Source organism: Phoenix dactylifera, chromosome 1 (genome assembly GCF_051530095.1).
Source record: "Phoenix dactylifera cultivar Ajwa chromosome 1, Ajwa_hap1_PhDact_Kaust_v1.1, whole genome shotgun sequence".
Classification (NCBI taxonomy): Eukaryota; Viridiplantae; Streptophyta; class Magnoliopsida; order Arecales; family Arecaceae; genus Phoenix; species Phoenix dactylifera.
The window spans coordinates 9,478,976-9,506,391 of NC_143190.1; the positions used below are offsets into that span (position 1 = coordinate 9,478,976).

General features: G+C 36.7%; 1 protein-coding gene across 2 annotated transcripts; it reads right to left on the minus strand.

Annotated features, from left to right (window-relative positions):
• On the minus strand, positions 1 to 26,886 carry LOC103705983 (Glycosyl hydrolase family 47 protein). Of its 2 annotated transcripts, XM_088720498.2 has the most exons (18): positions 26,690 to 26,882; positions 24,714 to 24,833; positions 24,520 to 24,612; positions 20,006 to 20,092; positions 17,213 to 17,303; positions 14,026 to 14,081; positions 12,775 to 12,847; positions 8,920 to 9,029; positions 7,377 to 7,427; positions 5,627 to 5,715; positions 5,370 to 5,451; positions 5,180 to 5,293; positions 5,016 to 5,095; positions 3,710 to 3,845; positions 3,496 to 3,558; positions 3,354 to 3,424; positions 3,023 to 3,260; positions 1 to 758 (listed from the first exon to the last, which is right to left on the minus strand). In XM_088720498.2, the coding sequence occupies exons 1-18, from the start codon at positions 26,810 to 26,812 to the stop codon at positions 480 to 482; spliced, it is 1,956 nt and encodes a 651-aa protein (XP_088576624.1). In that variant the 5' UTR covers positions 26,813 to 26,882; the 3' UTR covers positions 1 to 479. The 2 variants fall into 2 exon arrangements, with proteins under 2 accessions (XP_088576624.1, XP_026660023.2); XM_026804222.3 differs by lacking the exon at positions 3,496 to 3,558 and having other exon boundaries at positions 26,690 to 26,886.
• Between the last annotated feature and the right edge of the window lie 530 nt (positions 26,887 to 27,416).

The window sequence follows — 27,416 nt, forward strand, 5'->3', positions numbered from 1 at the left end:
TTAACAGGTAACATGATGTCTGATATATTCTTCTATAATCATCTTTGTAATCCAAAAGAATGTAATGAAATGTACACCACTCCTTTTACAGTCATCTAAAGCAAATAACATGAAGATCTTCGGGGTTTTATCCATCTTATAAGTGATACCTGCAGTATACATAGAGTATCATATTATCTTTCTAATTTAATTTAACAATTGTAGCATGCTGAATTTGGGCAACATTCCAATCAGTGATGTGACCACATGTTCTGATTGTAGGCCATTTTGACAAGCCAAATAACACACGATTGCTTGTGGTTCATGTTAATAGGCCAGGAGATGATGATATCACTGATGAGCCAGCTATCAGAAAACCTATCTCCGAGCGCTTTTTCGAGGCAAGTCTGAGATCTCAATGACATGTCTGCAGTTGGTTGAAAGTGAAATTCATGGAACATAGCCATCTTACTCAGCAGGCAGCAAGAGAAGAGTATTGCTCAGCTAGTATCATCAACCTGTTGCATTTCTTCGCTAAAAGTTTCCGCCTCTTTGCTATCTGTGAGATATGCCACTCTTTCTGAATTCTGATTCATCTCCTGGATGTTGCTAGTATTATCCTGATCAGCATCCATTATTTGTCTCGCAGTTGGATTAGAGATGAAAACAACAGAACGTTTTTGAGGGTAATCCATGGACTTGTGTTCATAAGTATTCTCATCGTTCTCAACATATAATTTGCCAAATTTCTGCCCATGTGTCAGTCCTGGGCAGTGACCCTGTAAAAAATGTAAAATAATTCACTACATAGATATCCACAGAAAGAAGTAAAACAATCTGTACCCAGTGTCAAGCCTGAAATTGTGATTACTTCTAAGTACTGAAAAAGCTCATGGATCCACAGGGTTCAGAAAAGGGAAGTCCGAAGCCAAAGCAAGCAAGATTCATTATGTACCAGGAGCTGGAAGTGGTAGCATTAGATGGGTAAGGACTCTAGATGAGACCTTAAGATTGCATTATTCAAAGGAAAATGCCGTTTGCTTCCCATGTTCCAATGGGTGGAGCAATGCAAACTGGCTCATAAGGATTTATAAAGAAGGCTAGGATGTTATAGAGGCTAGAGTCAAGGTTCCTAGAAGACTCTGTCTAGTTAGAAATATGATTTCTGTTTCAGCATCCTTAATATACCTTATATTGGTTTGGCTAGGTATTTTGAGTCATGGCATGACTTGGAGAGTAACTTGATTCATCGGCCATTCTATAGTTCTTTATGAATTAAGACAAGCAAGAAAAGTGTCATAGGTCCAATATGAAGTAGAGAGGTCCTATTGTTATTGTTAACCAGAAGTTCAAGAGACACAACATATTAGAGTGGCATTGACCAAGGAAGGCCGAATCAACCTGAATCAGGTCGTTTGAGCTGTACTGGACAGAACTGGTCAAGAATCATTACGGTTTGGGTGGTCGGATTAGTTTGGACCAAGGAAGCGCACCCCCACCCCCCAACCCTCCCGATGCCCTCCAAGGTCCTCTCTCTCTCCCCCCCTCCCTCCCCACCCCCACATCTCGCTTATTCTATCGCCCGTCCTACTTGCTCGATCGCTCACTAGTCTTCTCTTCGACACTGACCGACATCCATTGATGCCCAAAGAAGCCCCTTTACCTTTTTCTCTCTCTCCCTCTCTCCCCATCCCTCCCTCCCTCTCTCTCCCTCTCCCTCCCCCTCCCTCTCTCTTTCTCTCTCTCTCCCTCTCTCCCCATCTCTCCCTCCCTTTTCTCTCCCTCTCCCTCCCTCTCTCTTTCTCTCTTCCTCCCTCTGCTTCTCCCTCCCCCCACATCTCCCCGTTTTAGTATGCCCCGGCCTGGTACAGCGCGGACCTATATCGTACTAAACCGATCGTCGGCTAGTACGACCTCTAGTATTGGCTCGCCGAACATTGGTTTTGACATTTTTCTATATAGAACACCATGATAGGTCCAAATAGTCTGACATATATGTTGATTTCTTTTGCAAATAAAATCCTATCTTCTTAGGCTCCAATCATGTAGGCTGGGCACCCAATGCTTGGCTAGTACAGAAAAGACCTTGATAGTAATAGAAAAATGTTGCATGAAAATTTCATCCATCTATTTGAGTGGAAGTATAGCATACTAAGTATGATGCACATCAAAGATCTATAAAAATATTTCACATTTGTTTATATTTTTAAATCTGGGAATTCCTGACAATAATATGAAAGAAAATTTGTGAAAAAAAAACAGAACAAAGAGAAAGAACCAGAGGGCAATACATAGGAAGCGAGGGGGACATGAAAGAGGGAATAACTCTAGCACAGATGGTATTTAGCCAATCATCATGCTTCTTTTTTTCTTTTATTTTTTTTCTTTTTTTCTTTTTTGTAGAGTTTGGTTTTCCTCTTTGGGTGTGTGGGGGCTGGGGGTTAGAAAGATTAAAACATGAGTTGTTAAACATGGAAATATAACATAAAAGAAGCATTGAAAACTAGTTGTATGCAATAAAAGGACTAATTGGATTTGAGAGAGAGAAAGGGAGAGGGTGACCTTGGCAGGCGAGATATGTGACTTGACTGTATGAGATGAAGCTTGAGGATTGATTTCGAGGTAGAGTGAATAGGACTTTTGGAGGCCCAAGCAGAAAACCCACTCACAAAAAATAGAAGACAGTTATTTGGAAGAGGAAAGAGGGCATGTTGTCCTGACATTTGTCAACAATGCCAATCTGAAATTAAATTTTATGAGAAAAACTGGTGGCAATTTGGGAAATAAAATGTTAGGCAAAGCCCTCTCTTCTAACTTTTTAAATATGGTACAGGCACAAAAGAATATAGTTTGTGATTTTTTTACTTGATGTTTCATTATGACACCTACTGCAGTGAAAAGTCATGTTATTAATTTTATGTCTACTTCAAGAACTAAAACTGAATTCAATCATTCAGAAATTTTATAATGATTTTTCCAGTTATAAGGAAAACCTTCACTATTTCTTCATACTTCTGCATGATGCCGATGGTAGTGTTTGTACCTTGATGAAACCAGAGGATGAAAAGGAATTCTGTACTTTGGTGTGACGAATTGAAGGATCCCAATCACCATGAAATTGGGTATCATTTGTCTCTTGACGGTCAAAGCTTGTGTCCATTGGATGACATTTATGCATTCCATCACCTTTGCAAAAAGCTCCAAAATATGAACAGTGCTCACTTACTAAAGAAATTTCAGGAGTAGCAGGCAACAAGTGACCTTCTGTGCTAAAGATATACCTGCAGTCCAGAGAAAATGTTATCTGTTATAAGGCACTATTACTTTGTTATGGAATAATATGAATGTCGTGGACACGGTTGTTTCATACTCACTTATACGGGCCATTCTCAACAATGTTATCTGGGCCCACAGCTAAATCAAAAAGAAGCCAAAGATATTTAACCTGGAATAAACTGCTGTTAGATGTGTGATGCAGAAAGATATATTGGAAGCATGCAAAAAGGGGGAAAAAACCTTCATCTGTAATTTAGACAAATTGCATGCCACAGAAAAGTTGGTGAACTGTGAAGTATAAATCTGTCATCCATCCGATCAAAGGATCAGATGATTGATGAGGTAGAACCTACTTTTAGAAAAATTAGAAAACCAGTATTGGCTCACATGGCAAACATATTCCACATCAGAAATTGAGACATTTTAAAGATGACCATGTCTTGCAAAGCCATACCGTCTCGGCAAGGAAAAAACTCTCCATGTGGTCATCCTGTTTGTGAGACTCCACATCTGCTATGTGGCAATATCCACATGGGCACCGTGAACCATATTGAAGGCTTGTTACAAAGTCTCGGCCGGCATCAAGGTACCTAAAGTGAACAATCCTCTAAATAAAGATATTGAAGCTGTTGATATTTAAATATAGATAGATATCTCAAAATATATGTACAATGAGTTTAGTTATATGGCCACATCAATAACTTAATGCATTAGGTCAGTTTGAGATGTTTCAACCTGGAATTGAAGCCTGAGTTCATAATTCATACATGCTCAATTTCCTATACTGTTGTTAGATATTTGGATCTAACATGCATGTCTGCATCACTATAGGCTCTGAGTATGCACATGCATTGCAACTAAATTTGGCTTCAAACACCTCTGTGTATTGCAACTAATTAAATTGGATCTATATGGAGGGAAAATATAAAAGAGAAAAGTTACCAACATCTCCTGAAGTGGACATTGGAATATTTATAGGTCTGCACTTCCAAACTTATTTTAAATCCCCCATATCTGGAAAAAGATTAATATTTAACACTAATCCTTTTTTTCAAAAACATTATCTTTCTGCATATGATAATCCCACGAACTTATGTACATATTAACAAATGATTGTATGTGGTATATAGTATACATTACATAAGTTGCCGACAATAAGCTATGTACAAATTTACAACATGGTTAAGCAAATGAAGTTCATATATATGTTACATAAGATATCTTTACTCACCTTCAACATACATAAAATGTTGAGAATATTGTGATTTGTACACATTTTATCATGGTATATACTATATATACAACAACTAGTATACTAATGTCATATTACATTATTTTTTTTAGTAGTTGTTTAGCAGGAGTCAAATATTAAGAGTAATTCTGTCATGAATAATAGAATCATGGAAAAATTCTATCTAATACGTTTTTGGGGCACTAAGGACTTTACTTTAACATGTCAATGAACAATCAAGATCCACTTGATAACTGATTGTTTAATTTAAAAAGAAAAAAAGGCATGATATACAGTATAACCCCTTTGACACTTGAAAGGAAAGCAAAACCGTCTCTTCAACACACTGAAAATGTGTCTTCCTTTAATATCAGGTGTAACAGTGCACTCTCTGTTTTTGTAGAATTAAGATGCAAATGAATAAATAACAATTTCTCTCTAAATGAAGCTTTTACCATAAAATAAGTATTCTGATGCAAATAACAAATGAGAAAATATGTGATATTAGTAACTTAAAAAAGCGGCTGACCTAGGATCTCTAGTAGCTTTGAATAGCCAATATGTGCTTTCCATCAACTCTGGTCGCAGTGGGTAACCTTTTTGACCAGACTGAAATAAGTTCATGATTAGGGGAACTGGTATTATTACGATATAACCAAGATTTAACAGAATAAAAGGGATAAGATTTGAAACCTGAACATTCAATGTAGCAAGATTAAACCCCTCTGGGGTGAAGCCATATTTTTTCCATACACTCAAGAAAGCAGCATGTGTTCGAACAGCAGGATCAATATCTCCAGCTAAAACCTTCCATTTTATAATGTAAGTAATCCTCCAAGAAATTTAGCATGAGATTTCTAAAAGAAATATGAAAAGTTTAAACCTGAAGCCCAGGCCAGAATGCCTGCAGACTGTTAAATAATGGCCAGACTGTAGCAGCAGAGTTCATGTTCACCTCCACATACCTGCATGCATCAATATCTCTCATGTCAATCAGTAGGAAAAAATTGAAATTGTAAAACTTAGCTGCTACAAACAATAAAAGGAATCTGAATATATGAAACTGTAAAGAATTATAGAACCACTAACAAATGAGGATCACAGATCCATTTGAACTACAAGATTGAGGGCAAACTTTACCAAGGATCGTGATGGAGATAGTGCATGGCTGCCTTGTAAGCTTCCTGGAACATAAATAAGTACTCCTCATCTCCAAATAACAAATAGGCCTGTTTCAAGTATAAATTTAGTGAACCCCCAAAGCAACCAAGAAAACTATTAGCAAATGGAAAATCCCACTGGGTTATCAACATGAAATGTAGCATGGGTATTCAAAACCAGGTTATTTTGCTGCCACTTGAAATTTGAGGAATTATCCTTGGAAATAATTCCAATCTCAGCACGAAGTAGAGATGTATATTTACAAACTCATACCTATTGTTTGCTACAAGAATGAATAAACAGTATCAAAAAGAACACTAGTTGCACTACTGGCATAGGAGGAACACTAAAACATAACATAGCAACCAAGTTACGAATATGTTCAAGTAAGGTTCGCTGTCTCGGTACCAGTAGGGGTGGCAAAATATGACCCGACCCGCCAACCCGACCCGCCATAAACAGGTTTGGGTTTGGTCTAAACGGTTCGGATCGTAAACAGGTCGACCCGTTTAACCTGTTTATTAATTGAGTCGGATACGGGTTTTAGATGTCTGACCCGTTTAAACCGTTTAACCCGTTTAACTGTTGGACAGGTTAAACAGGTATAAACAGGTTAAATGGGTTGAACAGGTTAAACAGGTCTAAACAGGTTAAACGGGTCTAAACAGGTCTAAACGGGTCTAAACAGGTCGGGTTGGGCAAGTTAAACAGGTTGGGTTGGGCAAGTTAAACGGGTCTAACCAGGTTAAACGGGTCAGGTTGGGTAAACAGGTTAAACAGGTCGGGTCGGGTTGGGTAAACAGATTACATGTTTATTAAACAAGTTAAACGGGTCGGGTCGGATTACCTGTTTAATAAACAGGTCAGGTTCAGGTTGTAATTTCTGACCTGTTTAATAAACAGGTCGGGTTCAGGTTTATGATTTTCTGACCCGGCCCGCATGTGACCCGACCCATTTATGACCCGACCTGACCCGGTTGCCACCTCTAGTACCAAACCTCATACTGGTGCCACATTAGCATAGTGTCAGTATGGTATGGTATAGTACAGATTTTTTTTGGCGTACCCACACTCGGTACGCCACCCATACTGAATACCAGTATCGAACCGGTAGGGTACGGTATGCCCTGTACTGCCCAATTCGGGCTGGTACGATGTACCTTGCGTCCAAGTAAGTAGGGAAGCAAGTGTTGGGTTGACATGATACATTGAGAATATGCTTAAAGATGTGAGGACTTGAAGCAGTCGCCACATGCAGAATAACACAATAATGTAACCAACAAACTTACGCAATAAAGAAACAATACTGATTTAAGCGGTAAATCAGCAGGACATATGACGTGGCACTGATTTCTATAATCTACAGTATTATACTTTCATTCATGAATCATAAAGTTGGAGTGATTATCGTCATTATTTGAAGCAAAGAACCTTGTGGTTACTTCAAAACCTGACACTCAGAATTCAAACAAGTAATATGCATAGATGAAGTTGTACTAGATTCTCCAAATGTCGGGCTCACAAAAACTATTAACATAAGTCAATCCCTTAATAGGATTCATATAGTTTTGCTATCTTGATGGCGGATACATGTTGGTGCATCAAGACCAATTAATTGTATATGAAAAGTTATGATAATGTTTAACTTTATCCAATGATGTAACTTCAAGAAATATGGACGATAATACACTGACAAACTTTCTTATATGTATGAAAAGAAATAGCTTGCCTTCAGAAGATACTCATAGAAGGAGTCGATACTCGTGCCTATTCCAGCATCCTGCAACGAAACAAATTTTAAGGGAGAATTCCATAAGAAGAACCAGAAAGGTCACTACCACAATATGAGGCTAAATATCATCATGAAGCACAGTTTCCAACTATAGTAAGTGTTTAAACACTTTTTAAACAAAAATGTCAAATAAAGAATACACTAAATCAAGCATGTGTTAATTGCAATCACACTCAAGCAACAATTCTCAAGTTGATACAAAGGCACAAATATCAATACCAGTCATAAATTTGCTCATGCCCGAGTTTGGCCATTGCAATCAAAATGGTAGTCTCCAGGTCTATGGAAATGTTCTGAGTATGATATATTAAACAGAAACCTCCAGCAAACTATGGTAGCCAAAGTTGGTTATAGTTTGAACTTTGAATGCTAAGCGCACATCTGAACTAATTATGGACATCAATCCATGCAAAGGCATCCTTACTTAGAAGGCAAAAAAGTTATATAATGGAGAAGCAAATTAGTATTATATAAAAGAAACATTATGTGCTGTAACATGCTCCAGAATTAAGGCCAAGAGATGATGCTTCAATAAATTATATCAGTACCTTGACCAAAGTATAGCTGTAAATCTGGTCACATGTGATGCAGCACAGGGTGCAACCAACAACTACTATGATTAATTAAACCAAGCCAAGTGCCAAAGGAGCTAGCGGATTCGCAGGTGAAGACCGCAGAGGTTTTCAGCAGATTTTCTTATAAATTATCCATTAGGGATAGTATCAAAATCTAGCCAAGTTTCCATATTTGTAATAGAATAATTCTAGCATGTTTTCTTATTGACGTGTCCTATTTCAAGTATGATTCTGTATCGGGTTTAATGCCCAAATTAGGGTTAGAGTATCATGCCCTACAAATATGCACTTATACATTGTAAGGAGTAGCTTTTGAGATATTAATAAAATTATTTTCGAGAGAATTTCTTCCACCAAGTGAAGAATTCTTCAATCTAGTTTTCTTCTATTTGCGTGTTGATCTTTGAAGCATAACCCCATTGAACTAATCGCCCCTTCTTCCTTTTCCCGCTGCATCAACATGCTCCTATAGTCCTATTCAAGTTTATCGAATAACCATAGAAGAAAATGCCATAACTTCACAAAAGGTTACATATAAGACAGGAACGAACGAAGGACATATTCCAATGCCATTGCAGAGAATTCAAATTGATGAATATGCCAGATTTGAAGCAAAGAAATATAAATTTTGTATGAACAAGATCTGGAAATATGTGCTGTATAGAGAATCAAATAGAATAACCAAAAATAGAAAAAAAAAGCCTGTTCATTTTAGCAAATGTAGTACTAGTCATGTATGGAAAAAATAAAGCTCACAACAGGTAAACTAGAAGCAGAACAGCTAAAATGGCATACAAAAGTGAGATGACCTAATAAAATTTGACAGTGAGAGATTAGTATTTTAGGAGTAAAAATGCACACTTCATCCAGTGCTTGGCAACTGCATACAACAGAAGAGAAGTCACCTTTTGAGTCCATTCACCCGTGAAAACATTGATGTGAGCCCCAACAAGGTTAATTTTTGATCTCCGGGCCCATATTCCTCGCACTGCATTCTTCGTAACATGCTCATAAACTGCATGATCAAAGAAGTAGCAACTATTTAATCCATATAGCAGATCATCAGGTCAGAAAGACATAGCATCGTTACAACTTACAATCACTGCATAGTCCTGCAGAATAAATTCTAGCTTTTCTCTTAATGAGTAAGGATATAAAACTCATACGAAAGGAGAAGAAAAGAGGGAGGAAACAAGGGAAACAAGAAATACAGAGGAGAAAGAAGTAAAAAATTTGTATGAGAATTAAATAAGGAGGAAGAGTGGCTGCTGGACAGCTGCTTCCTGAAGACTGAAAACAGGGAAAAAAACAGAAGAGGAGAGGAGGGCAGGCAGACTGCTGCTGGAGATTGAAAACAGAGTCTGCCGCCTGCTGGAGGTTGAAACAGAAGAAGATGGAGGTTGGAAAAATAAGAGGAAGAAGACAGCTGCAGGTTGACAGAATGTGAGAGGCAAGCTTTTGCATATATTATAACTAGTCATGGGTGATGGAAGGAAAGCCTAATTCTGGTGTTGATTTCAAATAAAAATGCATAGGCATTGCTCATTAAGTTATATTAGCCACAGGACTACTTATAATAGCCAAACAAACAAGAAATGGTTGGGTTGTATGCTACCTTTTTTAAAGTGACAGAAATGCCACCAAGGTACCAAATGAAAGGAAAATAGCTCACCAAATTATAGCAGACCATATTCAATCGCCATATTAACACGGTTAATATCTGTTCTCACATCAAATAAAAAGGATGCATTTATAAATTTCTCAACAAATTGACCATATATGCAATTTTTTATGCAATCATTTTCTTCTAGATCAATTTACAAAGAATATCCCAAGATTCCAAAGGACTGCCATTTTTCGATTAGCATAAAGTGATTCTGGTCATTTGGTGATGAAATAATATATAAGCAAGCTTTCTGTCGCAAGAATATAAGATATTCTCATTAGCAAAGGGAAAAAAGAATGTCATTAGAAGGCAACAACTTCAATCCAAAAACGATATGCTTGACAGTACCGAAATCCTTACAAGCTCTTCTCAGTATGTGCTATAACATAAATCATTGTAATATATCACCACATTAACATTAGCAGATGTAATGATGGTGCTACTTTATTTTGTCAATGAACAAACTAAATGGGCAGTATGGCATCCAACATAACCAACAGTATGGGCAACACTATTGTACAGCATTAATCACACAAGATGGTAGTTTTTCTTTTGTGCACAGTAACCAACTTTACCAGTCTAATGTTATGCCATGATCAATTCTATTCTCTAGCCCTATTCAATGGAGTAAATCTACTTATAGTTGAATGAATATTGTGCAAATTGTTGGAAATGTCAATACTGATTTAAGGATTTAGCTCTTAATAGGTATGATTGGTAAAAAGGGAATCATGAAGTTGCCTATGAGCATAAGAATTGTTGGTTATGGAAATGGCACTATTTACCAAATTTTTGAGGTTCATTATGATAACAAACCTAGCATAACAAAGCAACCACCACAACAGTAGGGATATTGCAAGTGCCAATATGGCATTTTGCATGAAAATCATTATCTGTTACAAAGTATTATAAAGTAAAGAGAATATAAATTATAAACATGAAAGTATTATTCCCTTCATTCAAATTGTAAACAGAAAAATCTAGCTTATGTACTCAAATTTTCAATGAATGAAACTATTTTTTAGTGCACTTCATGTGTTCGCTCTTTGTGGTGGATTTTGTGAGATCTAGCATAATCTGGAGCAAACCCTAGTAACATCAATGGTGAGTTGGTGATTCCCATGAGTTTCCATGGGAGATCCTTAAATGATTCTAGATATTGACAAAGACCTTCAATAGCAAGGTAAAGCTAGTAGTTACCTAGTTAATCTTATAGTTCCCTTCTTGTTATTCCATTAGGTAGTGTTTGGTTGCAAAATAAATTTTGAAGAGATAGGGAAACTTATCCAAATAAGTCTGGAGGGATAGGACTTGTTCCATGGAATAGAAATTTTGTGCGTTTGGTTGGAGGGATAAATGCGTCCATTTTATGTGCATCAAATTTCATGATAATTTGGATTTTATCACAAAGACAAAATTGCCTCCCATTTTTTGTATATTTAGTTAGTGCATAAGGGCAAAAATGTAATTGAAGGGGATAACTTTCTCTATTTCATAGTATGAGCCTATTCCACCAAAATGATGAATAGAGTTACCCCCTCCCTCTCTCCTACTTATACCATGTGAGGTATAAGGTTACACTATGAGCAAGAAAAGGTGCCTTTGGTAGTACAACCATGAAATAAGGCACTTATTCTGTGATCATACCACCTACCAAATACTAACTTAGGTTCTAACTAGCCTTCTAATTTAGCGTATGTTACTTCTTTTGTTCATCTACTATGTCACCCTGAAATTTGCACAAGCTAGGGACATCAGGAGTGCCTTCAATTTTTAACATCCTTGAATAATCATTCTCCGACCTTAATGATTAACCCTATCTCACCCTAAAGCAAACAAGATTGCTTAAGCCATATTTTCTCGAAAAACCACTTGTCAATTAGCAAAAAGAAAATTTTAATCGTAAACTTCAAGAAGCTAAAATTTCATAAGATCTGGCAAATGAAGGAAGGGCGAAATGAATCAATTAAGAACTTAAAATGAATGTAGAGTAGAATGATACATGATCTAGTCATGAATTTCTTATTTCTTATTTTTGCCATCTTCAAACAAATATATCTAGCTTGTTGCTTTAGATAATGTAAGTTCACAAATTTTTCAATAATATCAGCACAAAGATTGCTGGAAGCCTTGTGGCACTAAATATAATATATGACCACGTAGAAGCATTAGTACAACTACTGAATGAACATGATAAAAAGTGAAAAAGGAGTTATAAGAATTCTCTTACACCTAGGTAGTCACAATACAAATAAGAACACCTCAACAAACGGAGGAAAGTTTTAACAAAAACTCAATATATGAATAACCAACTAATTACAAAATAGCTGTAGTATGCACATTGATAGACAATGTGGCGCATACTAATTGTTGAAAAGGGTAATGGTATATTGAAGCTATAGATATAAATTGATGAACTGAGTACATTAGGACATGTGAGTTTAAATCCACGACAGCTACAATAAAGATAATTATATCAAATTTAACAACCAAGCTCATACAAAGCAGGTTGTAAACACCGATATTGATCCCCATGCCCTTTCTCCATCAAACGGTATAGTGCTGGTATAGAACTAACAGTACATATCAAAACTAATAGATTCAAAAAAGAAACTGTCAGTATGCATTGGTATGGTACTGTGTGTATGCACGAGTATGCCCTGCTATAGACCAATACAACCGGCATGCACCTGTACATAGGGTTTCAGCATCCTGACACTTGTACCAGTGTTGGTCTCGTGCTGAAACAGTACGGTGCCAGTCATACCATCCCATTCACGCATTACATCCCAAGATGCTGTCTAATGATAGAGTTCAAAAGATCATAAAAAAAAAAAAAACCTTTTTTCCATCTTATCAAGGGAAAAGAACATAACTAAATGTATGTGCAGAAAATATTCCAGTACCATCTATAAAACATCTGGATAATATTGTCAATAGTTTAAATACATAAGAGTATATCCAGTTTGGTGAAGCATGCTAAGAGAATCATCATAACAGCAACTTAGATTAAACTAAAAACACCTGAGATTTCAGGAAAACTTCACGTGTATCAACCATAGATGGAGAGACAGAAGATGTAAGTAACACTTACTGGGATTATTAGTCAAACGACTCAGCACCCCAAATTCTAGCGTCAAAGTACCACCGCCAGCTGTTGATGTTATCTAAAACCAGGTCAAAACTATTTTATTAAGCGGTACAGACTGGTAAAGAAAAAGGAAAAATAATCAGATGATGGTCACAGAAATTTTCAGCCCTAAAGCTTTTAGGCTCTGTTTGGTTATGAAGGAAATGCAAGAAGGAGAAAAAAGTCAACAGCAAAGGAAAGAAAATGGGGATCTTACATTTGGTTGAACTATACAAATTGCAGAGGAACTTGCAGAGAAAGTACGTATGCAATGGCTGAGTTATCCTGACCTACTTACTATTTTGCTAATTTCCCTCAAAATAATTACTTTTTGGAGAAGAAAACTTTTAGACCTCCAAAAGAAAAACTTGGCCCTGTATCTTCTCAATTGTTATATTTCTCTAGTTTTCTCTTCATTGCCAAGCAATGAACTAAGATTTTTCTTTCTCTCACCTACTCAATAACCAAACAAAGCCTTATAGATAGAGAATGAGCATAAGAGACAAGACTACACATTCTTATCATGAAAGATGTTTACAATTTATCCAACATACAAGGGAAAAGACAATTGATCCATTTAGAAGATATGGTATGTCTGCAGATTAAAAAGGTGCATTAATTAGAAACAAATACATCAATCAAGGTTTCAAAAGCTAGTGCCAATACCCATGCCACTCACCAATCGGCACATGCAAGGCACAAGGCAAACAAATCTATCTCAGTACAGCACAACCAGCATAGACAGGCATGCCGCGGCATAATCAGCACCTCATCCTTCACATTGATGAACCCAGTTACAGAACCAAATTTCCCCAAAGCATTTATCCGGCATCAATAAGTTGCCACAAGATAAGAGAGAAAGTGAGTTCCAATCAGAAGGCTTGGAGGTTGAAGGTTTGGATTCTCAAGTCGTATGGCTTATAATATAACTTTAGGACACTTACTTTGTTAATAACATCCATTTCTTGCCCACATGAAGCATAGGTAAGAAACATCCAAAACACATGTTTTCTTGCTTTTAGGTATTTTAATTATTGTAGATCATGATCAATGGGTGTTCTCTAAATCTATGAGATCCATCATCTTGATAAGAAGATATGATAAACATACATGGTGAGCTATGGGAGCCAATGAATATTACTCATAACAACGAAATTGAACACAATGAAGTAGATTTATCAATCAACTGAGTCTTTCAGAAGTTAAAGAGCTTGCCTTGCTTTCATTTTCATCCACTCCATGCACCAGATTGACAGATCCAAATGGGATTCCTGCAGAAAGCATTAAATGATAAGTGGATAACACATTAACCAGAGAAGCCATCTTAAAAGGACATGTTTAAGTTTCAACATTGGGTTTTAAACTTAAAAAGATAATAAAAACATGCTTTGGCTTTAAATTGTTAAGAAATGGAAAGATGATAATTGGAACATATTTTAATTATCAAAACCTTTTAGGAATGTATGTCTTAGCATATGATTTGAAGCATTCTTATGTACAATATGCATGGTCTGCCGTACCGGTCGGTACCGGCCGGTACGGGCCGGTACGTACCGGTCCGGACTGGGACCGGTACCGGATCAGCGTGGAATCCGGTATCAGTAGTTTATTGTTGAAGAACCGGTACGGAACCGGTTCAGACCGGTATGGACCGGTACGCCGCCGGTACGGACCGGTACGGAACCGGTTTCGTACCGGTCCGGGTCGCTACCGGTACACCGACTGGTACCGGTATGGCGGACCTTGACAATATGTATTATTAACCAACATACCAACTGTTCATCAACATAAAACAGGTTTGTGTATTTTTGTATACACCTAGGAACCTATTATAAATATTTGATTGTCCAATATAACATTCAGCAGTAACCATGGTTAAATTTCACTGCCATGAGTTTAAAATTTCACATGAAACTCTAAACTCAAATCTAAAACATTGAAGTTTTGGCTAGAATAATCTCAAAGTGGAATTGGATTCAGAGTTCAAATGAAACCAACTTATAGAGCAAAACTTGTTGTATATACGATATATTTATACCACTCTTTTTGCCGTTTCTTTTTTTAAATATAGCGGAGCATTTATTTAAATAAAACTAAATTTTCATGAGTTTTGAAAAATTTGAAAGCACTATAACATAAAAGGGATTTAGAAGAGAGCTTTTTTGACAGTCCTAGCTATCCTAAACCTCAAATCTCAAAGGCATTAGGGTTTTCATAAGTTCACTGAGGTGGTATATTACAATGTAAACACGATTAATCTAACATTTTTTTTTATGATTAATTTATGGGGCATGATAATGATTGACAGAGGATTCACATAAGCAAGAGCTGAATCCTTTTTCCCTTCATTGAGAGCTTGAAACTATAACTAAATTTAATTTATGTCTAAATGAGGTCATGAAACTTGATAAGTCTGGCTGAATTTGTAATTTAATTTAAGTACTGACAATGCTGTTATGAACCAGTCTCTCAGCAACACCTAACCCATGCCTCCACCTCTTTCCTCAATTTGACATCTTCCCAGGTTTTCTTCTTTCCTCTACAAGTTGATCATAGTTGTTGATGTAATGCTGGACTGAACGATAATCCTAACTTAGTTTTAACCCAATCACCAAGTTCCAGCATAACCATCCTTATATCCAAGCACTACTTCATAACTGCCATTTATAGGCAACTTATTCTATTTTGGAAAATAAAAAAAAAAAAAAAAATTCTAACTAAAACTAGAAGAAGAAAGACTGTGACCTAGTTGTAGAAAGATTGGTGGAAGGTAAGCTGGCCTTAGAGGTAAGTTCTTTCTTTGGAAGGTTGAAAGGCTTAGCACTCTATAATATGCTAGTGTATGACAATCCTGGTTTTTAAAATTTCAACAATGGTACATAAAAAAAGTTTTAATGCATTAGTAGAGAATATCTTTGAAAGAAAGGAGAGGTTTCAACAAGCTCAAAGTTTACAATCATCATCTTCCAATCCTTCTTTCTATCAAAAACAGGTCGATTATGGAGGATGGCTCAAGTGAAGAAGACTCAATGGAAGAAATTAGTAATTTTCTTCTAAGAAGAGTTGGAAAGACCAGAACCTAACATGAAACCTAGAAGTTCAGTAGATAGGTAGGGAACTTTAGCTTATTTGTGATAGCTTAAGCTCATTAAATCAGGAAGCAAACCTCTGGATTCCCCTAAATGTGGAAAGAAACTAGATAAAGAGATTATGATAAAATGGATGTAGACAGTTGTTCTTTTAAAGGGTAAGAGAGCTAAGATGAAATAAAAGAGAAATGGATATTTAGCATGTAAGAAATTGTGGATATTCACTAGCTTCTAGGTAAGTTGTTGTGGATGTTCACTACCAACAAAGAACATTACAAATCAGTGGTCAGAAGAAAATAATATAAAGAAATTTCTAAGAAGAATGGAGAGGCAAATATAACATGAGCAATTAAGGAAGATCTTGTTAATCAACCACAGGGATTTAAGGGTGGTTTTGCAGTTTGCACTATGAGGTACTGAATAGGGGGGGAGAGAGGGGGGAGGAGAGAGAGAGAGGGAGGAACAGAGGGAGGGAGGGAGGGGGGGGGGGGGGGGGGGGGGGGCAGAGAGAGAGACAGACTGACTTTGGGAAGCTAGTATTCAAAATTTCAAATATTTATTGACAAGATTGTTTGATGTTGCTCAGAATTGAAGGACTTAAGTATGGTATGTAGTTATGTACTATTGATTTAAGAGTGAGGAAGGTGGGTTTCAGCATCACCATATTAGGAAGAAGAATGGAGAATCTCCTAATATCTGTCCAAATTGACAAAGGATGATCCTATGAGAGTTTGTCCACAGATTATTTTCATCTCTACATTTTCTTTTCTTTTTTTCTATTCTTTGTTTCAGTTTTGAAAGCTCCACTGCAAAAAAAAAATCATAGAATAGTTGAATTACTATTGATGTTGTTGTTACATTGGAGAAAAAATCCTGGTAAGAAAGTAAGACGAACCAAATAAAGAATGGAGCAGGCAATTGGCGTGTACACAGGTTTCACTCTTTCATCTAAGTAAAAAAAAACATTATGCTCAAAAGAATCCTAGCCAACTCAGTAGTAATGGAAATAACAAATCCATAGTAATCAAAATAAATTTTGCATAAATAAAGGAATAATTAATTTAGACATCAAAATTTACTTTGGCAATCACCGCCAGGTATTGTTCAACAAACTTGATTAGAGTTGCATTCCAGAAGTTACATTGTACATTTACATCATCCATAGTTCATAAAGAGAGATGGATTCAACTTTTAATTGTCACAAATCACTCAATTTAGCTTTCCAAAGTTTAAAAGATATAAATTAACCACATATTAGTCAGGTGTTAGAGGTTACAGGTTTGTAAAGCCACTTGAATAAAGAAGTAATGAACCTGTCGGAGTGTCAAATGCAGGTAACAATCTTGTTGCCAAATCCACAGCTAAATGAAGCAACTGATCATCATATGATTGAATCTTCATACCCTGTAGATAAATTATCCTTAAATCCACTAAGAACTTTCTGGTATCGAGGCCTTTAAATTACATATCAAGCACCAAGAAAAATTACCAAAATTGTAAATCATCTATATCAATGACCAATTTCGTATGGCGCCAATTTCTTTTTTTTTACATTCTATTTCATTATAATTCATGTCAGTGAACAGGTTTAATGATGAGTTGGTTTTCACAAACCAAAACCAACAATAGTTAAATTTTCCATATGATAAATTTATTTATTAAATGTTATACTATAACAAGTAAAATGGGCACACTTTTAGAGACAACATACTTCATTAACAATAAATTAAGATAAAACAATTTGATATTGTAATCAAGCACATTAAATTTTTCAACTAACAATAGCAATGATCAGAACAAATCTTTTTTTTATTGCAATGATCAGAATAAATCTAGCATCAGTTATTTGTAAAGTATTGGCCATCGCTTGTAAAAAAGATTATCTTATTATCTAACAGAATAAAAACAAGAAGAATAGGCCACATTTTGTATGTTACGAAATGATTAAAATGAAAATTGGTTCTGGGGAATGCCAAAGGTGCTTTGAATGCAAACATGAATTAGAAATCGGAGTTCCCTTGAGATCAGCCTCTTGGTTGATCTTCATATACTTACCATACAAGCCGTAAGTCAGATGGATGCCGCAGCACACTATAAGGTGACAACCTTTTTCAAAAACATGCTTCTGACTCCATCTATTTTTATTTTTGAGTACACAAGATATATATCCACCCAGGGTTGGCCCAACCCTGGGCCCGGCCCAAAGAAAGGCCCTGGCAGGCACTACGCACTGTGTTCACAGGCACTAGGCAGCATGCTCCAATCTCTCTTTTTAGGCCTCGCTTCTTCTCTCACCAAAAGAGAGGAAGCAGAAGGGAGTTTGAGATGGGGTGGTTCTTCCCCTGCTCCAGAAAGGCCCCCAAAAAGACCAGAAGGAAGGATTAGTTTGCTCCCCCCTCAGGTATTTCGAATCGCTACCGTCGGTTTAGGATTTTTGTTGCTCTGTCTCCAGTTGGGTTTTCTTTGGTCTTTCGTCTTAGTTCCCGATTCGAGCTGAAATATTGGATTTTTTTGGACGGAGGTATTCAATCTGATGATTTGTCTGTGTTTTCTTGAAAAAGAAAAAAGTTGTATTGTTGAATGCAATTTTGGCTATTGGATCCTGGTTTGGTGTTGAAAAAGGTGTTTCCATCTTATTCTCTCGACATGGTTCTCTTCGAGTATTTCTGTATCGGCTTAGAAGAAGGTATTTGATGGGTCTTGGGAGGAAAAAATTGTTGTAATCGTCCAAAACAATCACTTTTGGATTATTTGTTGAAAAAAATATCCTTTTTGAGGGGAGATATGGTGTTCTATTTTTTAGGAGAAATATCCTATAAATGGGTGGAGGTGATTGGTCTCCATTTATCTCATCACTGGCTTCTCCCGAGCGCCAGCGATTTCTGAGGAGAGGAGGATCCGAGAAAAAGAGAGGGGCAAGAAGAAGAGGGCGAGCCAGCGAGGAGATGCATCCATCGAGGAAGAGAGAGAAGGGAGGCAGCAAGCTGACCCAGAGATTGAGGAAGAGAGAGTGAACGATCTTGTCTTGCACCTCTCCTCAAGCCACCTTCCTTGCTCACCACTCCAGCTTCAACTGGTTCTCTCTCTCTTTCTCTGATATCCGGATCCAGCTTACCAAAGAACGTTGGGAGTCTCTAATCATGGAGTTTGAGGGGAGATATGGTGTTTTGTTTTTAATCATCATGTTTGATGAGGGCATTGTATTGATATTCGATAGATGATTTTTGGCGTAGTTTCCTTTTGGGTTTTAACTGATGGGGCACCGTAAGTTTCCAATGATTTGATTGTGGATTAATTTCAAAGTTTTTGATGAACATTACACCCAGATACCAGATGGCCAAATTATTGTAGCGCATGTCAACAAATAAGTTTTGTTTCATGTTTGACCACTCACTTGAATGATGGGAATTAGAGTTTAACGTCATGAGAGCTAAACTAATTATACATATACGGTTTCTCCGTTGTGTTTTTTTTTCCTTAGTTATGTGTTTATTTTGGGAGAGTACATAATGTGTTGTTGTTAGGTGAATGTATTGAAAGTTTGACAGTGGAAGCTTCTATTATTTTTATTTATAGAGAGATGTAGTTCTTGAGCTTTTTATTTGATATTGTTGCTCCAATCCTTCTTTGGGGCCTTCTGCTTTAGAACTTGTGAAACAGTGATGTTCTTTTCTATCATATAGAGTGTGGAGAGCATCGCATACTTCGCTGGCATTTATCGCTATTTGCGTTTCTTTTTCCTTTTCTATTACATGCATGTTGGGGAGATGGTTTTGATTGCCAGTTAACAGAGAAGTCAAAGCCAAATTCTGCATCCAATGTGAAGAAAAAGAGTTCATTAGATGGAAAGAAGAAAGCTCGGACAATGGTTTTGAGCGCATTGCCACCCACCTTCACATTTTGTGAATTGGCTGCTGCAACCAGAAATTTCAGAGCTGATACATTTAAGAAACTCATAAAATGCTGAAATTAAAATGATAAACTAAAGTCTCAAAATGTAAAATTTGTAAGCAGCATAACCAGTATAATGCAAACAAGAAGCAAGAATCTTAAATACCTAATAAGGCTTGGTAGTAATTTAAATGCATCAAAGGCGGTTAATATACCGTGGCATAATCACTTGCAATAAGATGAGCAGAAAGTAAACCCCCAAGAACCCGAATTGTGGTCTCAAATACTGAAACTGTTTTATCCTGCATATACAGTAGTAATAGAGATTGACATACCAGGATGACATAAACTCATAGAACAAGATGAAAATCATTTTGACAAGAAAAAGGTAATTGTCAGTGATGAAATGGAAATACTGAAGATTTTTTATATGCTACCAAAAGTTTATGTAAAAGGTAATGGGAGTAGCTTGCAGAAAATGTGATAGCCCTGAAGACACATCACACCTTGGAGACCTTGTGGTTGTGGACTAACCAGTTATCATACTTTCAAGAAATCATGAAGTAAGAGCTGTACAATAGAAAGACTTACAAATGTTTTACACAACTAGAAAATTGTCCAATAAGTTCATATAGAGGTTGTTTAAAATCATTAAACTCCTTCACCCTCCCCTCCAAGGAAGACCAAACCGGACCAAACCGCCCGATTTGGCTCTTACCAAGCGGACCCGGAAGAAAAACGGGTAAGTTTGGCCATTGGAGTTGGTTCTGGCCCCGAACCGGCTCGAACTGATTCCGAACCGACCGGAATCGGCTAAAAAAGGTCTGAATCGGACCGTACCGGCCGGAACCATTCGAAACAGGCTGGTTTTGTTCGAACTCGGTGCTAACCGAACAGCTCGCACCGAGTCGACCTGATTCTAAATTGGGCTAAGCAGCGAAGAGCTTTCCATATTTTTCCCGCCCAAGTATATTTTTCACCTCACTACTTGATTTCAAGATATTTCATGTTCTTGTAGCATGCAACATCTCACTAATAATTTTATAATTTGTATAATTTTAAAGTAATAAGATGCATCATTTAGGTTATATCGGAATCATAGAAACATCAAAAAATATCAAATTAGATTTAAAGTCATTAAAAAAGTTCAAAAAGATTGATTACCAATTAAATAAACTTGAAAAATTCCAAAAAAAATTGTGCCAGTATGGAACCAGCACACCTATCGTACCGTGTGTCGGTACAATACAGTACGGTACGGTACCGACCCATCTACGACCGGTATAGGTTCCGATATTGGTTCAGCGGACCTTGCTCCTCTCCCTACCCCAAAGGAATAATAGCTGTCATTCATGCATCATAGACGCTCTCTACAGATCAATATCAAGAACAACTATTATAAATGCTTGGTGATAGATAGAAGTTGCATAGTTATACTGGAAACCATATACGTACATGTTCAAAAGGTAATAATTAAGGTGTTTCATCTTTTCTGAATAAGCAATTTTTGGAAATATCCAAAAGAACTCTATAGATGAAAAGGACTTAAATACAGATGATTTGTTCTAGAAGAAAAGCATAGACTACCACAAGGACTTAATTTGTGAGCATCAAGCAAGAAAGGCATGCAGTTATGTTTGACTATGTTAAAGCAATAGCTCTAATTTATGAAGATATTCACGTTCTCCCCAAGGTTGTATGCCTTTACCCAAAATCAAATTCAAGCCTCGTCATTTTACACTTCATACCTTGTGGATATTACCTGTGTAAGATATAGAAAAAAGGTTGTGTTGAAATTCCGGAAGGAAATCCTAAAGAATGCTAAAATCTAAGGGGGGAAACTAAATATTGCATAGAGCACATCCGAGAATATGTGTGGAACGAGGGAAACCACAATGACTGAGAAACAAGTGGTTCCCTGAGCATAATATGACCTTGATTCTATTTAATTTGAAAGAACATGTAACAAAACAAAGTAAACATAGAGGGGTTGTTCATCTTGAATATTTTGTATATTGCAATTGCCAAAGTTTATCGAGACTTGTTGTTGCTAGGGGTAGTTGGATCTACGACACTTCTATCCCTGGAGTTGAGTTGGGGCCGCTTGGGAGGGCATCATCACCCTAGGGGTGGATCGCATTCATCTCGAAGGAAACTCGGCTACATTGATCGAGTGGATCCGAAGTCAGTCTTTGGGGGGCGACGAGCACCCGCTGTTGCAGAATATCCACGGATAGTTGAGGAATTGTGTTGCCTTCCAGATTACCCATGTATACTGCGAGGCCAATAGGGCAGCTTATTAGATTGCCTCATATGTTGCCCAACATTCCACAAGGCTTCATGTGGGACAGCTATGAGACCTCTCCCCACCCCACAATCCCCCCCCAACCCACCCCCACGCCGGTCATCTTCTCTTTTCTAACTTTCTTGGATGTATTCATACTAGATCGATATGATTTATCCGGATTATCAAAAAAAGAAAAATGTAACCAGAACTTCTTTAATGCTTTAATCACAATGTTAGGCAGTGAAGAGGACACATGGCCATATGGTGCGCTTCCCAAAGATTGGAATATTGAGATATGCATGTATTGTACTTTGAATGATAGTGTGGGGATTTGAAATGAGAACATCTAAGGAATCCTAGAGTACCAACATAGATAAAGGAGAAAATAAGGGAAATCCATTTGAGATGATAAGCCCATGTAACGGTGCTGGTCAAATACAACCCTAGTAAAGAAGGGAAGAGGAGTCCCCAGTTCATACTAAAGAGCCATATAGAGGGAAACTGGAAGAGAATTTTTAAATGAAGGCAATGAGAAAAGAAGCTAGGAGAGATAGTGTATTTCATACAATTTGGTTCCAGATAAACTTAAAATAAAAATAATGAAATAAAAATTGAGAAAGGATTCATTTGATCCAAAATAGCGGGGAAGTTTATTATATCTATTTTGTATGTAACATACGGAATAAGCATCATAAAGAACTTTAAATGCAAAAGAAAAATGGCATCATCATTTCAGAATTTCTTTTTAATAAAAGCTTTAAAAAGAATGAAGTATGAGTTTTACAAAAAGGATTTGACAAAATTGTTAATAAAATGGAAATTAGGCACAAATTAGAAAGATTGTCACCTGTTCCGAAGAATAATATGACATGGTTACTGTGTAATATTGTAGATGCACTTTTTTCAACTCCATGCAGGAAATGAAGATGAATAGTTTCTTATCAAAAATAATTATATCCAACCATTAGAATGTAAAACAAGCATAAAAGGTTTCTAGAAGAAATTACATAATCATCTTCAAGAGCAATTTGACATGTAAAGACATTTTGAGATAACAATGATGCCTTAAGAATCAAAGTTTTGATACTAATTCTTGAGGAAATGAAACAAAGGCAGGCTAATTCTATGAAGGAGAATAAAAGAAAACATAAGAAAAATAAGAATTCTCTGGTGTTTATTCATATTAAGAAACTGCTGAGAAAGCTATAAAGGAAATGGTTTGGTATATGAAGGAGCTACCTGATCCTGTAATGTTTTTTTCTCTTAATTTTTATCATTCCTCAAAACTGACACCTAAAAAGAGGAAAAGTTTTAGAAACCTACTCATTGAGTTTTCTTTGAATTTTTGATCACCATACATGAAACAATATGAGGAGATCCTCTAACTTTCTTTTTCTTTAGTTTCTCAGCAATCAAACCAAACCTTACATGAAGGTTTGCTAGAGAAATGAACAGTGGACACCATTTAATTATAATCAAACATGTTAAGATTGTGCATGAGTAACATTCATGTATAATTGATTGTGAGGTACTGAGCCTACAGCAATAATCATCAACATATAGGCACCTTTCCCCGTCTTTAGAGTGATGGACCTTAAGAAGGACAATAGGGCCTTTGGGTTATTTCCATAAGCCAAAAAAGACACCCACCTGGCCCAGATAGGGATGTTGTTGAGCTAAAAAGAGAGCTGCATGTGAATTGTCTTGTGAAGGGCCTAATTGCCAATAACATTGAACACTAAATCACATGTTTCTAAGCCTTTACAAAGATGTTACTAATCTTCCTCCCCCCCCCACCCCCTCTCTCAAAAACAAGGATATATAAACTCATTCTGGAATGATGTAATGACAAAGTTATTTTGATGCTGAAGCCAAATTATACTTCCATATAGATGGGGGCATCGTGCATTCCAAGTAAGTAGCCTCTTACCCTTGCATGTCTTACATCTACCATGGATATTGAAAGAGAAGAGATTGAGAGACTATTCAGCAATAAATTAAAGGAGAACAAGCTAAGAATAGGGGCTTAGTGTGGCTGAGTTTGAAAAGGATGAACAGATCAAAAAATATTAGCACTTAAATCTTGAAAAGAAGTATAAAAGAATATTACAACAGTAGATTTAGCAGAAAGGAAGAGCAAAAAAGTGTGCAATGCCAACCCAGAGCAGATGGCATAAGGATTGAAAGTTACAATATGTCCTAGGCTATTTGCTAAGACAAATAAAATACTATATGGTGCAAAAATCTAGTTTTCTGCTCCAAACATTTATTATTGGTTACTTAGTGAGTTTGATGGCATGCTATTTGTTACGTTATGAGTTCAATAACATAACCATTGAGGTTAAATCAGCTACACATTTTGATACATTGATAATACATGTGATAAAGGCGACAAGACATTGGAGATAGTGAAATCAACAACACGAACAATGTGATACTCACAATGTCAAACCAAACATTCTTACCAACCCACTCAACAGCTGCACTAAATCTCTCGCGATCACCTAGTAAGGCCAACGTATCCAAGGAATCAATCTGGTCAATGCATAAATGATAAAAAAACAAAAAAAATGATAAAATTATTATATTGATAGTTAATCAAACATTATAAATTTACTGATTGATGATGTTCTTACTAGAGTCAAGGCATAACCACCAAGTGTATCTTCACCTTTGCAGGTTAAGGGCCTTAGTTCATCGAGAGGAAAAGCATGGTGCATGTATCCATCAAAGGCATGATAAAACATCTCACGCACCTACACAAACAAAAACGATGCTTATTTCTCATAATTAACAAAGGGTACAGAGTTTTATTTCCTTGGCAGCATGCCTGCAAAATCTCATTAAATTCCTGCAACTTGTAAAAGCAAACTGTAGCATGGGAACAAGTTTGATGATGAAATTGTGACTTAAATAATAGTTGAACACTTATGTTTTAAGTTCGGTTTTTAACCTTACAATTAGGTAGAAGAATATCAATATTTCTGTGATTAGGATCAAAATGTTTATTAACAAAGAAATGACTTCTACCAAGACTTCTTCTAGATATAACATCCAATAAACAATCAAATAATTTCTTAAATTAAAAAATAAAAAATTATTGAGTCCCAGCATTCAGAATGTTTAACATCATCAAGCATGTAATTACCAATGCCTTAGGAGTTCGAAAGACTGTTGAATCAGTATGATCAATATATATTATTATCACATATTAGGCCCCAAAGAATTAAATATGACCCACTGTAATTTGCACAATTCTCCTTCAGCTTCATCATTCATCAACATAGAACTAAACATCTTCTCCTTATCATCTTCAACAACACATACACAAAAGGATAAGAAAGGCCTCAACATCCCTCTTCCCCTTGACCAGCAATATACATATATTTGTGAAACCATTTGACTAAAATGAAAATAAATTCCCCTTTTTGCTCCATAGGCCTTCCTACTTCTTTCGTTTCAGATGGACCAACATCAATCCATTTCTTACTACTCCCAGGGTCCAGTTAGAATTTCTATCAAAATCTTAACTTTGCAAGTGATAATCTCTTCCCTTGGATTTCCTGAATTTACCATATTCTATCTCATACCCACTTGCTGCCTAAACATTGTATGAAAAACTTTCAGTGCCTAAAAATCTTGAGTTGAGAACACTCAGATGTTCTACAACTTGCTCAGGCTCCAAATCAGGTTTAAATCCACAAAGGAAACATGATCAGAATAAAAGTACTAAAGAGTGAATTTACCATTTTATCTAGAGGATCTGCAGATGCAAGTGCAGACACATACAAGGATATCCTCAGAAGAGCATTCAATCTTCAATAAGAATTTGCCAGAATGACGGGCCATAATACTAGATTAATTATTTGGCTGTAAACAGACTAGCCACTCTAATATTTTTCACAAGAACAAGAACTGCAATGTGCATAATTCATCAATTTCTCCATCTTCAATCACTAATTTCTCCATCTTCCATCTCATCCTTCTTAGTTATACTGCCCCCACCAGCTATTTAACAGTTAAAAGAACTGTGACATCCTGACTCACTACCCTAATATAACATGCCAACGAATTCAAACACAAACTTTCTATCATTCCTTTTTTCTTCCTCTTCTCATCCTCGTCAGGACCTAATTGCACATATCAAGAAACGTGACCCAGAAAAACAATTATACATCAAACAATGTTAAGTCTTCAAGAATATCTTAAGCTTCCAAAAATGATATTATCTTTATTGTCCAAAAGATAGACCTTGTTCTTGATTTCACCCGTCAGTCAGCTTGCTAGTTCAAGAACCATCAACTATTTCAACTTCCCAATCTAGGAAAGATCAAAATTTTAACGTATCAGGCCCCAACTGATCATTGTTCATAAAAGAACCCATTCTTCTGCACCAAGTTCCCATTGTTTCGGACGGGGTAGAAAAGAAATTGCATCTTTTGCCATATCTTCTATTTTTTTTCCATCCAATTCAAATCTTCCGATAAAGCAAAAGGCTTTCTAATTCTTGGATCCAAGAAACCCCCGTTTTTCAATCGATCTCAACAAAAAAAGGAAAAAGAAGGACAAGAACAACCACTGCAATTTCAAAAAATTAAGAACAGTGGCGTACCTCGTCTCTGAGCTGCTTGGCCTCCGAAGGGGAAACGCCATCGGCCAGGGCTCCGAGCGGAAAGACGGCAGCGAAGGCGATCAGATGGTAGACTGCCACCGCCCCCATTTCTCTCCGGTACATAGATCTCTCTCCGATTTCGCCTCTTGAGGTCCGAGACTACTCAACGGTAAGAAAGAAAACTAAGTAAAAAAGAAAAGACAAAAAAAAAGGGAGGTAGGCTTTCAAAGCGAACCGAGTCGGGGCGGAGGGATCGAGAGCACCGACTGGAGTGCGGGCCGGGGAGAGGCGGCGTGAGGTGCGAACGTTGGGTTCGTGCTGGTGCTTGGTAAGTTAGCAGATTGGATTCGATTCGCCTGCATTTAGAACACGTAATATCTAATTCAAAATTAAATTTTTACTTTTAATTAAAATTGGTGATCACTTTTTTTCTCCTTAGAAATCCGCAGAAAAATTAAATGAACCCAAGCGTAGAATAGAAACATTAAAGAGAGGGTATAGAATTTGATCCATAGGGTGACTCACGGCTTCCGGACAGTCCGCACTAGTAGAGAAATCGTGGTTTTTCTTTTTTTTATTCTGAACTTTTAAAAATAGTTTTCCTATTAAATGTTACTCTTTCCTATTAGAGGTGGTATCCTGAGAGGTGGTATGTTAGCCAATTGAGCTTGGCGGTTTGAAGGTGACATCACTTCTGGTGAGATGGGAGGCATCGGTGATGTGACAT

Excerpts from the sequence above, each read along its gene's own strand:
- LOC103705983 (XM_088720498.2), bottom strand. The coding sequence starts at position 26,812 with ATGTACCGGAGAGAAATGGGGGCGGTGGCAGTCTACCATCTGATCGCC. Across the intron at positions 24,613-24,713 it reads GTGGTTATGCCTTGACTCTA|ATTGATTCCTTGGATACGTT; the intron begins GTAAGAACATCA and ends TGCATTGACCAG. Across the intron at positions 3,425-3,495 it reads TGTCTAAATTACAGATGAAG|GTTAAATATCTTTGGCTTCT; the intron begins GTTTTTTCCCCC and ends AGTTTATTCCAG.